This window comes from Hippocampus guttulatus, chromosome 7, assembly GCF_054856545.1.
Source record: "Hippocampus guttulatus isolate MCC_2025c chromosome 7, RoL_Hgut_1.0, whole genome shotgun sequence".
In the NCBI taxonomy this organism is placed as follows: domain Eukaryota; kingdom Metazoa; phylum Chordata; class Actinopteri; order Syngnathiformes; family Syngnathidae; genus Hippocampus; species Hippocampus guttulatus.
This window is the reverse complement of record NC_141267.1, coordinates 6,311,097-6,326,091: the sequence shown is the minus strand read 5'-3', so window position 1 is coordinate 6,326,091 and position 14,995 is coordinate 6,311,097. Positions and strand designations below refer to the sequence as shown.

The 14,995-nt window shown below is 40.7% G+C and overlaps 1 protein-coding gene across 5 annotated transcripts in view; it reads left to right on the top strand.

Annotated features, from left to right (window-relative positions):
* Positions 1 to 14,995, top strand: part of jak1 (Janus kinase 1) — a 41,795-nt gene that overhangs the window by 7,526 nt on the left and 19,274 nt on the right. For 2 of the 5 annotated variants that reach the window (XM_086116126.1, XM_086116125.1), the window contains 6 exons: positions 7,120 to 7,331; positions 8,465 to 8,588; positions 9,409 to 9,562; positions 11,315 to 11,478; positions 12,309 to 12,577; positions 14,424 to 14,539. In XM_086116126.1, coding sequence (XP_085972252.1) covers positions 7,127 to 7,331; positions 8,465 to 8,588; positions 9,409 to 9,562; positions 11,315 to 11,478; positions 12,309 to 12,577; positions 14,424 to 14,539 — 1,032 coding nt within the window. In that variant the 5' untranslated portion in view covers positions 7,120 to 7,126. Of the gene's footprint in view, positions 1 to 1,855; positions 2,137 to 2,906; positions 2,926 to 4,761; positions 4,891 to 7,119; positions 7,332 to 8,464; positions 8,589 to 9,408; positions 9,563 to 11,314; positions 11,479 to 12,308; positions 12,578 to 14,423; positions 14,540 to 14,995 lie in introns of those variants that run through there. The other 3 variants (XM_086116124.1, XM_086116127.1, XM_086116128.1) reach the window with 3 other exon arrangements.

The window sequence follows — 14,995 nt, the reverse complement described above, 5'->3', positions numbered from 1 at the left end:
TGCTCGGGGCCTTCAGATTAAATAGAGCAGGCCCTTGTGCGCTGTAAATGAACCGGCACAGTCAGGTTGCAATAGCCAATCAGATCACGAGTCTGCGCACCGGGGCCAGCTCGAATGCCTTACGTCGAGACTGGATGTGCGCGTTCGGTTATTGGATGAGCGCCTGCTAGAGGGAGCTATCACTGCATTTTAACCCAAAATGGCCGAAGAAGAAGACGTTGATCTGCTTGCGGAACTCCTTTCCACACAATTTTCAAGACGGACCTTCCACGAAAAGCTGGATATTGTGCGAAGACGTCGCCCAACTTCTGCGCTAGCTAGCCTGTCCCAGCAAGGAAAAGGGTTTGTCCATCATTTTCAGACGAGCAATTATGAACGGTACCCGTGGCTCACAGCCTCTGAGAAACGCTGCGAATTGTACTGCTGGGAATGCCTATTGCTTGCAACGGACCGATTTGGTGTTTGGAGCCACACTGGATTTACCCATTTAAGTTGTTTTACCAAGGCAGCAAGGAAACATCAGAGCACGGCTGGGCACTTACAAACTGGGCGTTTAAAAACGTTTGGGGACACTCGCGTAGATGTGCAGCTCAGTGAACAGGCACTACATTGGTGAGTAAATGAATTTTATTTTACATTTCTTCTTGTCGTTTTATTTCGTGAGTATGAAATTAATGGTAACGAAATAAAATGACAAAGATACAAAAATTTATCAAATAAATCTGCTCACCTGCAATTTATAATGGCGCATTGTAATCACCTTCGTGCACTAAAGTTCGTTCAATCTCAGCTGCTCAAAATCGTCAGTTATTTGCTGTTGTGTAGCCGATTCTCAAAATGCAAATGATCTGTTTACTTTATTTTCAAAGAATAGTTTGTTTTGTTATTGTTTGGTTGGTGTCTTGTATGAAACTGCGACATTGCGCAATTTATTGGACAGACTTGTTCAAGATCACACAGCGTAATTTGGGTGACATTTTATTTAGTATTTTTCAATCACCTTTTTATTTTTGACAATATCTATAAATTTAGTTTCTTGCTCTTAATTGTGAATGCATACTTGATGGTTTTAAATGCTCCTGAAATTAAGTGCTGCTTGACGAGCCTATACTGTATTGTGTTAAAGTATGTGACGTCACTGAAGGCCTAAGGTTGAAATGCACGGCCCGCCACTGGACATGGATCAGTACTGAATTAACTTTTTACTACTTAAGTTCTAAGTGTGAGTACGTAATTCCCACCTCTCGTCACATGTGATCTGATTACCGAGGAAGTCCCCTGCACGAGACTGCTACCGGTACTAGCGGACAACACAGTTGTCTCACTCTAAGCTTTGACTCACGACAGGAAGATACTGTACATAACAATAATTATTATTATATATACTGTATTCTTTATTAACATTATGTATAGCATATTGTTCATATCTTATTGTTGTTTGATATTTTTGATTAAGAGATCCAGTTGCGTTGCTATAATGTAACACACTCAAGATATCTATACATTTCATTCCGCTAATATGGCAGAGTCAAAACATGAGCCAGAACAAGATTCCGCATTACAATCAATGAGCACAGTAATAAATATATTGTTACGAATAACCCTGCATCGTGTTTAGCAAAATTGTGTTGTGTTGAGTCTTGTTGAGTCCCTTACAAGTGGTGATAATGTTGTTGTCATACTTACTGTATATACAAATATGATAAACATAATCTATATATAAATTTCATATGCGAGTTTAATTAACATGTTCAACGTAGTTTTATTTTGCATTGTCCAGGGTAGGGCGTCGAAGGATTATTGTCGTCATCCTGAGTGACGGCCCGAAAAGCCAATCGGCTTTCGTGCTCTCATGGCTGCTGCGTGGTTTTCGGGAAGGGGGACATTGCTTGTCTGGAAGGCTCAGCTAGATTTGACTTGGTATCTCTTCGAAACTTAGAAACAACATCCGAAAGAAACCAAGTGCCCTCGTTCCTGAATGTTTTTTTCTTGGACGCTTTGTCGTCAATTTCCTGATGAATGGTTTTTAAAGCTTTACAAACAGCTTAGTTCCCTTTTTTCTCAAGTTGTCGGTGCGTCAAATGTTTTAAACGAAACGGAAGTAAGCTGCCAGCTGTCTGGCTAAGAAGCTTGTTGGTAAGCGACTGTATCACGCAATGTATAATTTGAAAAATGTCATTTGACGTCATGTCACGTTCGCATACATTGCTGTCATTTCCCATCTCTTAGTGTTGTAGAGTGTAGCTTGTTTCCTTTACTTGCGAACTGGCTTACGGAGTCGGCTAAACAATGTCGACCAAGCTAGGGGAGTTCAAATGCTAGCAGTTCATGTTCTTGTGTCCGTTCATAAGTGTCTCAGCTTTCACAGTAGCCGTACAGGAAGATGCTGGTGTTGAGAGTGATCACAATGTTACGAGCCGATGGCTGATGTCACTACTATATACGTGACAAGGTTAATAACAGTAACGGGATCGTATGTAATGAATGCAACCAATTTAATAATGCCTCAATTACTAAACCAGTAGTTGACACTGTGGTTGGTGTAAGCAATCATGTATATGTATTGTACTCTTTCAGTGGGCACCTGTTTCTGGAAAGGCTAATTTTTGAGAACCTGCAAAATCACGTATGATGATTGGTGTGGTTAAATAGTAGTCGTCCGGAAACCGGGATGTTCGTTTATCTGGGTGTGCATTGTCTCGACAACGAAACCCAGATGAGGTGACAACATCAGTACTGTTATAATTGTAAAAATGAGTCTACTAGATTGTCAATTGCAGTGGGTTGAGTTTGTGCAGAAGTATTGGAGTACTTATACACTTCCTGCCTTCCTTGCAGGGATGGACTGGCACAAAAAACAGCCGTGACATTTTTTTTTGGACTGAGCTCTCATAATTAGAAGACCACAATCTACGAGTAAGACATGTATGTGCCCCCCTCCCCCCGCGCTCCCCATCCTTCCCCACAATGACAATAAACTCTTAATTATTGTGGGGTATCTATACTGTTGCTTCTCCCCCTTAACTGATAAGATCCATCCAACCATCCATTTTCCGAACCGCTTGATCCTCACTAGGGTCGCGGGGGGTGCTGGAGCCTATCCCAGCCGTCTTCGGGCAGTAAGCGGGGGACACCCTGAATCAGCTGCCAGCCAATCGCAGGGCACACAGAGACGAACAACCATCCACACCCACACTCACACCTAGGGACAATTTAGAGCATCCAATCAGCCTGCCATTCATGTTTTTGGAATGTGGGAGGAAACCGGAGCACCTGGAGAAAACCCACGCAGGCCCGGGGAGAACATGCAAACTCCACACAGGGAGGCCGCAGCTGGAATCGAACCCGGTACCTCTGCACTGTGAAGCCTACGTGCTAACCACTGGGCTACCGGGCCGCCTAACTGATAAGAGTATTACAAAAAAATTGCATTTAAAAATAATATACAATGACATTATAAACCATGCAAACTAAATAACTAGGCAGTTTGAATGCCTGTGAAGGCCACATGTTTTCATCATCACTGCTGGGGGACCACATAGGATCATGCCTTTCCTAACCAGACGGATAACAAAAATGCTATTTTAAATATGGACAGAATACGTACATACGTCCTCTTAACCAATGTCATTTTTGATCATACATTCTTCATTGCACGTATAAAAGGTCCACAATCTTAACCCAACCACAAACAGTTTGACGCAAACAACAAAATAACAACTTACTGTAATTTCTGTTTCCAGTGCTGAGGGCTGTCATTTATAAAATATTATTCAAGGAATGCTGAACAGGAACTCATTTTGTTTATCTTTTTCAAAATCAACTCACTCAAAACTGTAGTATTATTGAGGTGCTATATTTCTCCTAGAAATCATTCCAAATTGACCTAAAAATATTAGGCAAGGCAGCTTTATTTATATAGCACATTTGATACGCAAAGCAACTTAAGTGCTTCACACAAGCAAGGACAAAACAACTACAAGCATTTACAAACTCAACAGTTAATGACATTCAGAAGCAAAGCAAAGAAAACAAAAGTAGCTTACAAAAATGGCTAAAAGAACGTAAATTGATAACATTTAAACACATTAACAGAAAACTTTCAAATATGTAAAAGTAATAAATAAATCTGAAATAAGAGTTGATTTTGTAAAATAACTAAAATAAACCACGTTTAAAAAAATGTTTAGAAGACCGTAGTCAAAGGCATGGGTGGAAAAAAGCAACAAGTTTCGAACCTGGATCTAAAAGCATTTGTACTTGAGGTTGACTTCTGTTGACAATATATTCCATTTGTGTGCAGCATCACAACGAAATGAAGCTTCGCCATGTTTACTTTGAACTCTTGCCTTATGGCTACTTAGGTTTTAATATAGGGCAGTTTCCACCATATTCATATGCCCCTTGAGCCTTTAGGGGTGTTCAGACAACTTTTACTCCGGTGTAGCACCGAGGCTGCCCCCGTAGAGCGTTCACACGTACAAAGTTATACTGGTGTAGCCCCTGAAAACAGCTTAAACCGGGGCAAATTTAACCCTCCTCAGGAGGTGGTTTAAAAATTTACTCCAGTGTAAATGCTAGTTTGCGAGGCAGCACCGATATAAAATGGGACGTGTGAACGCTACAGAGGTAGACTCCCTATGCCTGAGAAGAGTTGATTGTATACGGACGGGTATTGAATGCGTTGCTTTCGTGCTCTGTTGTACTTCCGTCATCTTTCCTTTCTCTCTTGTCTCATCCTTTTACAGTGTCTGATAGACCACAGCGTTGATTTGTCTGGAGAAATATAAACCACGTTTTTTCGATATGTCACAAACAAGACAGGGAAAAGGAAGAAAACATTTGAATCCTGCTTCCTATTAATGTTGGGTTGGATGATGACATAAGCAAGTACGTGCAGTCACATGTTTAACTACTTTCTGAACTCTGTCTCTTCAAACGTGAGTCAATCTCAAAAGTTCTGGGGCATATCAGTACCTTCACAGCAATAAAATTGGTCGTGTTTTGTTAAGCGGCTTTATTTTCGTAGACAGGAGCCAGCCAAACCCACAACTTCCCATTGCATGTTAACCACATGTAGTCGCTTGATGTAAACACGCTTCGTGTCACTTGATGTCATAAAACTGCAATCAATCTTCACAAAAGAATTATGCAAGAATCTCTACTAGTGTCAAGTACTTAAACCACCCATAATATTAGAACAATCACCTAATATTTTAGATTTTATGAGGATAACGTCTTCCGCTCCATTGGCACTCACTACAGTTTCATGACAAAATGCTTGCTGTTAATAAAATCCGATATGTTGCAGAGATCGTACGAATGATTTGGTTTGGCTTGAAATAGTGACAGACTGACTATGACAGGTGCCCTGCTGCTGGCAAATGACGAATGAAAATGTAAGCAAAATTTACTGATGTGCCCACCTCTGCTTCAGTGTTGTGCCTCCCATACAAAATAAAAATAAGAAAAAAAATCATATCTGATGTTCTTGTGATGCTTGGCACCCATTTGTTTCTGGGGATTTGTCACAACGCAAGCCCAATTTTTGATGGACATTATCCAGAAAATGAAAAGAGCAGACATGTTGAGGTTGTCTTTTCAACTGAAGATTCTGAGACTAATTCTTCTGTGATCCTCGTCCTTGGGAAGGTGCTGGAAACTAGCCTTTATCACAACAACATTCTCTCCTTGTCTGGGGTGCAAATTCAAAACACTGCTGTTGTACCCACAGAATCAACTTCTACAGCCAACAGTAATTTTTGAAATGGAATGGGGGATTATAAATGAAATGAAAAATGTTAATTAAAAAAAAGCGCTGTGAAACTAAACTTGCTGTAAGAAATACCTCGCCGCTACTTCTGGTGTCTTACAGGAAGTCACACACCTTATTGTTTCATCATAGCCCTTCAGATTAAGGTAAATAAGATTTCTAAGCGAAACCAGGACATGCCATCTGGTGATGATGGGTGATAATACAACTAAAAACTACAGTCGGCCCCTGCATATTTGCAGTTAAACACCAAAAAATTTGTATATTCACAAATTTTTGTAATACCATCAGTAAATGTCACCATTCAGTCCGTCCATCATTCAAGTCGTCAGTCAAGCCAAGTAGCTTGCATACCTATTCTTGTCTTTAGATGTTTGTCCTCTGCTTCTGCTTCTGTTTCTTGTTTCTTCTTCTTCTTCTTCCTCTTGGTTTATTGGCAGATTACTGCTCTTTGGCGCATGCTGTCACATTAGAAGAAACACAAAGCGTTTCCATATATAATAAATGGAAGCAACCCTGCTCATATTCAACTCAGACCCGTGAACAAATACGCAAGACTGTCTTAAATATAAACAATTTCACCGAAATAAAAAACCCACAACCATTAAGGTTTATATGCAAATGAATAGACATACATAAAATATTTGTATTCCAGTCAAACAAGGGTTGTAAATTTGTGATGTCATATAGTTCTGCCCTCTTAGCAAATCACAGCCAGCCATCACAGTCCCCGTAGAGATCCTGTTGAAAACAGAGCGCTCACGTTCACATGTACACACATATACAGTCAATGCACTCCTCTCTGAGAAACCCCCGCGAACAAACACACAAGTCAGGCAGGGCATGTTTCTGTCAGTCATAAGTAAAACGGATGTCCGTCAGTGACCGACTGAGAGGTCTGTCGGTACTTGATCCAGATATTGATGATGACACTGATGAACGAAAACTCACTTCTGTCCGTACTTCATCCGGAATATTAAAAAAAAAAATCCCGTCCGTCCTCAGCAAAACGGGCATCAAAACAGTTCATTATAAGATACAAGTTAGCACTGTTATAAACGCTGTGAAATAAATTTCAGCGTTGTACAAAGACTTTCGTTGTCTTGCTTTCCATGGACAAGACATCATCAAACTTGACCTTTTTGCCATCAGAGGCAAAGAGTTGAAACTGTACAAAAGGAGTCTTTGAATTTCAAGGTTCCACTGTTCATTAATGCACATGTCCAAACTTGTTGAGGAAGTATTTTATGATTTTTAAATGATAAGTTCTGGATGGAACCATTGCATTACATGCTGTATGTTTCATCCCATTGTAATTTAATGTATGTTGTCAAACCCCAATTCAGGGTCTGAATGCCACTTCATTGGATGATGGAGTTGAGCAGGCTACTCTGTGGGAAAATGAAGAGATCCAACAGCAGGGCCCAACTCGCCTCTTCTCCTTCTTCCTCTTGGGGCTTGGAAATCCATTTCTACTTACCAGACGTACATCAGCTGGAGTTCTTCAACGGTTGCTACACTTCAGAGGATCTGTGTGTGGAGGCTGCAAAGAAATGCTGTAAGAGACTATTATTTAGCTGGCAAAAACAATGCCCTGTTTCAGTGAAGCTTTTCGCCCCGAGTCCTTTTTCAGCATTTATCAAAGACACTATTTATCCTGTAGATCAGGGATGCCCAAACTTTTTTTGACCGAAGATCTACTTTTCAAGCAACCAACCTCCCGCGATCGACCCGTTGCACATACACACTTACACACACATACGCACACTCGTACGCAAGCACACACACATACCCCGATGAGCAACAGCCATAACGGCCCCAAACATGAACAAAACAGAAAAGGAAAGTAGATACAAGCGTTTGTGAAAAGGAAATGACTGCTTAGTAGAGACCTGACGCAGAGGCATGGGATGCACTTTTGCTGCGTGCTGTTAATTGCAGGAACATTACTATCATAGCTCATGTGTACTGTTTTTAAAATGCGTCTTCTGCATTGCACTTAATTGAACGGTGTACATCGAAACAGTAATATTCATTTTGTGAATGCGAAGACTTTATTTTTCTTCTTTCTACCCAATCTTGCTGCTGTAGACTGTAAATGTCCCCAATGTGGGACAATTAAAGGATATCTTATCGTTCTGGCGCTCCAGGTTCCCAATCTTTGCTGATGAGAATGCTCATGTGTTTAAATGTATTCTAAAGTAGACTACTAGCATACTCTCATTGTTTTGTCACAGTATACTACAGCATAGTGTCATGTGATCAGCTGATTGTCATGTGAATTGTTAATATAAACATTGTTGTGAAGTTCTTTGAGTTACATGATCATGTATGAAAAGTGCTCTCTAGATAATTTGCTTGATTGATTCAACGTGTTCCATTTCCTGCCATTACGCTGCAGCTTTGCACATCCGTTGAAGAGATGTGAACCAACTTCCCAAGGAAAAATGCTCATCAACAAAAGATTTAAACTGATTCATGAACAATATTTAAGAGAATTTTTTTTAAATATAGTGAAAAGGGTTTCCATTTTTTAGTTCAGCTCATGAAAAATAGTCATGTGGCATTTATTTTTTGTTGAGTGTATATATTTCAGAATATGAATGATATGAGTGAAAATGTTGTATATTGAATGGTCTCGACAAAAGGTCTGACTTTGATTGTTTTTCCGATTTATTTCCCTTTCATCAGCTATTTCTCCATTGTGCCACAATCTCTTTGGCCTATACAATGATGTGACAGGCATGTGGTGCCCACCAAACTATGAATTCAAGATCACAGATGAGACCAATATTAGGTTACACTATCGCATGAGGTAAGATTGACTTATGTCCTTTGCATTGCATTTCAGATTGTTCATATGATGCATGGTAATCATCCAGAACACCTCAAAACAGAAACCTTTGAGGTGAAACTAGTTTTGTTCCAGGGTGCTGGTTGACCTCTATTTGTTTTGTTGCCCTGTATTGCCCATATATACATTATACCCGAGGTTATAAATGTGATACTGTCCCTCTTTAGTTGGATTGTATTAAAGCAATAGGTCATGCAGAAAGGGAAGAGAAATTGAGCCTGGTCTGGATTGCACATATTTCTCTGCACATTCTGCTTTGCTCTGTTTAGAAATGTTAGGGTGCAGAAAAACTTATGTGCAAAAAGCACAAGTCTCACACATGTTAAGGACTTGTGAAACTGTCTTACCCCACTGTAGCTTATTTTCCATACTATCAAACAACAACAAAAACAAACAGCCGACCTTTTGTTAATGACATCTTTTACATCATGTTACAGCTTTTAATGATTGCTTGAAGCAGCATAAATCACCAAACCCAGTAATAAAAATGAGTTCGCTGTACTCGTACATTATACCCTCTGCAGTCACATGATCACAGTCTAATAAAATAATGTATTATTCATCTATATCAATGTGGACCAAAGCCTTGAAGGAAAAAGGATGAAAAACTAGGAGAATGATATGAGTGTGTATTGACAACATTTATATGTGGATATACCTGTACATTTCGATGTGAACAAGCTAAATGAATAGATTCAATACAATAAAGTACATTTTAAATGACTTATACAGTAAATATTTCTCAGTAAACTGTTTTATTCCTATTTACTTTGACTCTCAGGTTCTTTTTCCGAAATTGGCATGGCACCAATGAGGGTGAGTCTCCTGTGTGGCGACACTGCATCAGCAAACTTAAAGGAGGTTTGAGCCAGCAGAAAACACCAGAAGGAGCACCACTCCTGGATGCTGCCTCTCTTGACTACCTGTTTTATCAGGTATTTAATGTGCATGCATGTTCTCCTGGGACAGGTGGGGTTCATTTTGGACCAGTGTCGCCGTCAGAGCATATCTAACGGGGATGGATCTCTCGCTCACTCACTCACTCACTCACTCACTCACTCACTCACTCACTCACTCAACAAAGGTGTTATATGCAGGCATGCCATAGCGGGCACTGTGACTGTCTTTTCATTATTTACCTGTACTTGCAAGCTCAGCGTCGCAAACACCGAGGTTGGCTGGCTACCAGTTCTGAGTTAATCCCCCTACTGCCCAAAGACAGCTGGAATAGGGTCCAACGCGCCCGCAACCCTTGTGAGGATAAGCAGTTTCAGATAATGGGTGGCATCAAATGCCAGTGGAACAAAGTGGGGGTTTTTTTATGTCGAAGATTGCCCCTGTGATCTGAAAACGTCTTTCTCATAGTAGACAATGAATTCTTGTACATTGCTGTGGAGGTGTCCATAGTCAGGCGAAGTTGACATTGCCACCGGTTGTGTTTGGCAACATGTGAGGTGACCATATGCAAATAATCAACAGTTATTCTTATTTTTATTTTGCTTTTATTTTATTATCTTCATCTCAAAGTTAATGACTTTACTAGATTTAAGCATATAAAAAAAGTTGGGCACGAAACGGTGATAGGGTAAGTAATTCATTTTAATTCAGTAAATCATTGGAGGTGGGAGTGTCCATAAATGTGTGCACATTAGTCCGAGGGAAGGGAGGGTGCGGCTGGTATTCCATCAAGCGATCAAGTCTGGATTAACTTCTCCCACTGGACACTGAAAACTAGTGTTGAACAAATAATTGCATTTCCAATATAATGAAACACTTTTTTAAAAAAATCGCAACAAGTGCGATTTGACGGGTCATTGTTTAGAAGATGAGGAGAGAAAAAGGTTACAGCAGAGCAGATAAGCGAAGGGAGCATAGGGGTTCTGAGCAGGAAGACAGCTGCTGAGCTAGTATGGGTTTCCGTCTCATGAAACATTGAGGCCAAATAAGATGAAAGAAAAGAAAAATCTACTTTCAAGTCAGACCTTTTTTCTATGTTCTGCTTGTTGTGTTTGTTGTCCTCTTTTTTTTTTTTTTTTTTCAATTCATGTCCTGCTTGCTGTGTTTGTTGTCCTTTTTTGCACGCTACGAAGGCCACCAAGCAATATTACCTTTCTTGTTTCCACTGTGCTGATAAGTATTGTAATAATCCATCCTTCACAAAGCTATGACCATTGACCAGCATGGCCCCCTTATTTATTTATTTATTTATTTTTATACCACGCATGAATAAATTAAAATGTAATACAAGTGGGTGTAGGCACGTTTTGATAGGTCTGACTTTTTGTTGTTGTTGTCGTACACCTATGCGTTACATACACAATATGAATGCTGCACACTCTGATAAGTGAGACACCTGGACTGGTGTCCAGCCAATTGCAGACCATACATGGATAAATTCAATTGACAATTTAAAATTGGCTTACCATGCATGTTTTCGTCGGGTGAGAGGAACTCTGAGTACTCAGTATTGGTTAGTAGAGGTTATTAAGAAAAATAAACCCGGATGAACGTACAGGTAGTCCAAACCTCGGTACAGTCAGGTCCGTGGGCCACATCCGGCCCATCCACAATCTCAGACCTCTGTCAATTTGTATCCAACTACACCCATCTACCTGTATATCCATATCCATCTATCTAACCATCTATCCATCAAGCTCCTCATTTTGGCTTTTGTTTTTGTTTTCCAGGGCCAGCATGATTTTCACACAGGTATGGTGCCCCTTCGAACATGCACGTCTGAGGAAGAGCAGCGTGAGATCGAAAATGAATGTCTGGGAATGGCTGTGCTCGCTATTACCCACTACGCCATGCGCATGGACATGCCCCTCTCCACTGCTTCTCAAGCACTCAAGTAAGACTCTCCTTACATCAAAGAATGTTGAGACTCTATTGAGGTTTGATTTTCGATATGAAGCGAAACCTTAATTGCTGTAGAGCTGACACTGAAGACATTGCTGTCCTCACTGGACTATAAGCCATTTCCTTTTTCCCTCTCTTTGAACCCTACGGCTTTATTGTGACGTGGTTTATTGAGGCATCTTTACTGATGAACTCCAAGCCACCAATAGATATACCCATAGTTTCATCATGTCTGACCAATGAAATTACTGAACACGTCACAGTGGACCAATGAAATTGTCCAAGTCCACCCTCACGCTGAATATTCATCAAGTGTTTATGGTTGGAGTGCACGCGCGTTAGGGCAGGCTGCCTGAAGAGAGAGATGTGGAACTTTCTATGTTGAGTGGTGCACAGCTGTTTAAGGAACGAAAAGAAGAATCTTGAGTCGAGTTTGATGAACATAGGAAGCGATTGCCATAAATACAGCCATCTCTTCAGTGCGACCCCCATTACTCTGTTGTTTGTTTGGCAACCGACACGAACCATCACTGGCAATGGATGAAAGGACAACAAGTCTGGTCATGGAGTGATATCCCCTCACAAACTTATATGTATATGAGTCCGTGCATCCCCTGCGTCTTGCCAACATGTAACAAACAGGTTTCCATAGGCTGCATTGCTGCGTGGTGAAGCTCGTTGGCGAGTTGGCCTCATGTGACGAGGGATTGAGAAACCTTTTTGGGATGCTATTGTGTAACTGGATAAGTTTTGCATTGTTTGAGGTGTAGTGAGAAATACTCCCAATAGATTTCCTTTTTTCGCCTGTCTTCATTCCTACAGCTACAGATGTTTCATTCCAACGGCGCTAGATGCAAACATAAAGCAGCGTAACATTTTGACCCGGATCCGCATCAACAATGTCTTCAAGAAATTCCTCAGTGAATTTAACCACCGAACAGTCAGGATCAGCGACATCACTCTGTATGACCTGAAGACTAAGTATCTGGAGACTCTGGAGAGCCTGACCAATGGCCTGGGCATTGAATTAATGGAACCCATCTCGCTGAGTGTAACACAAGAAGCAGATGCCATTAATGGAGGAAATTTTGGTAAGATTTTAGATTTCCTTGATTTTTAGTTCTTGAACACTGTGCTTGAGATAGACTGCATTTTTGTATCTTTATGGCATGCTCAAGTCAAGTCATTTGTATGCCCTTAATCACAGTCTCAAAGGGCTTTACAGCCACAGACCTGGCAAAGATTAGCAACATACACTGATCTAACCCCCCACCAACCAGGCAAGTGAAAATTAAATAAAGAAAAAACATTGAAGAGGGACCACAGTTGGAGGGATTCCACTTCCACGATGAACAGGCTGCAGATCTTGTCCAGGTTTGTTGGTGCAGAATCTATGCAACAACAGCCTCAGTTTTGATCATTGCCACCGAGCCCACCATCCATACAGGAGAGGTGTGGTCAGTAGAGAGAAGCAGCAGTAAAACAGGCCTACATATAGTTTAATTAAATTCCAAAGTATAAAAAGGTCTTGAGTCAAGATTTCTACTGAGGGAGCTGTTCTAATTTTCGAATAGGGCATTCCACAGTACTGACGCCCGAATAGAGAATGTTTTCGAGATGTGCTGTAGTTTGTTTTGTTTTTTATTTAATATTGTTTTAAAGTGCATTCGTTATATGTAATCGTATATTATTTATTAACTGTGCTGGGCATTTTGTCAGTAATGATGGAAGGTCCATCCATCCATCCATTTTCTGATCCGCTTTATCCTCACAAGGGTCGCGGGTGACTGTCACCAATGGACTCCAATTTTGCTGACGAATGATGGAAATATATATACTGTGTATATATTCAGTATATATATATATATATATATATATATTAGTGCTGTCAGTTTGGCGTGTTAATATCGGCATTAATTTAAATATATTTTAACGTGATTAAATTTTTTATCGCGAGAATAATGCGGCAACACGTCACAGCGGATGTTACGTTGCTCTATAAATAAACCAGAAACAAAAGCACGCTGCACAGGTCCACGCCCATGTCTGTTTTGCCAGCCATGGCAGCGCGAAACACCGAAAACGGATACTTAAAGAGTTTATGAATGGAAAGTTTACTTTAAAAAAGTTGCCATACGGTTCCACTGACAAGACCAAAGTTACCTGGATGTTTTGCAGTCGTAAACTGAGCTATCATCATAGCATGTCGAGTCTGAAATACCACTTAATGGCCAAGCACACAGCTGATGTGAGTACTCCGCCCCCTCGTCTAAGACAGACAGCTATGGATAATTTCAAAGCAAAGAAAATGGATAACATGATGAAGAACAAATTTGCTGAAGCCAATGAGCTGTAGACAATGTTGACAGGCTTGCATGCAGTAGCCATACATGTAGCTATGGCTTCTTTTTAAAAGTAAACTTTCCATTCATAAACTCTTTCAGTATCCGTTTTCGGTGTCTCGCACTGCCGTGGCTGGCAATACAGACATGGGCCTGTGCAGCGCACTTGTTGTTTTGTTTCTGGTTTATTTATAGAGCAATGTAACATCCGCTGTGACGTGTGCCGCATTAATCTCGCGAGAAAAAATTTAATCACGTTAAAATTCATTTAAATTAATGCCGATAATAACGCGACAAACTGACAGCTCTAATATATATATATATATATACACACACACACACTGTATAGATGTATTTATGTATGTATCGGTTCTGGGTTTATATTCTCACGTGCCACTTTAAATGCCTTATCATAGTACCATGATTTTGGACTTGATGAACTGGACATACTTGATACAGGGATACAGAATAAGTGCAAACCAACTCTCACTAACCTGTTATTTTACACTTTAAAAAATAGTAAACTAGACTGACAGTTCATAATAAGTTTTCCAGTGTTTTAAATTAAGCCATAGCTGAATGCCTGTGTTTACAGTGTACTACAACCAGATCCAAGGACAGAGCCCAAACCAGATCATGGATACTTGGCATGATGTACAAGTATGTGTGTCTGGTACAACAGGGATTTCCTGGAGGAAGAAGCCTCCTGCAGTAAGTGAAAACTTATCTTCTCCCCAGTATAATTAGATATTATAATAACAACTTGAGCTGAGTAGCTCAGTCATCTGGGAGGGACTCCAGGGTCGAGTCACTGCTCTTCCACGTTGAGAGGAGCCAGATGAGGTGGCTCGGGCATCTGATTCGGATACCTCCTGGACACCTCCCTTGTCCCGGGCTTGTCCCAATGGCAGTAGGCCCTGGGGACGACCCACGACAATCTGGAGAGACTTTGTCTCCCAGCTGGCCTTTGAATACCTGGGGATCCCTCAGGAAGTGTTAGAAGTGGCTAGGAAGAGGAAGTCTGGGCTTTTCAGCTAAAGTTGCTGCTTCCACGACCCGACCCCAGATGACATAATGGATGGATGTGTAAAAAAAAAAAAACGCTTCCCAAACTCTGACCGTAGGAGCAGTCTATCTTTGCGTTCATTGTATTGTTTAAACAGTATA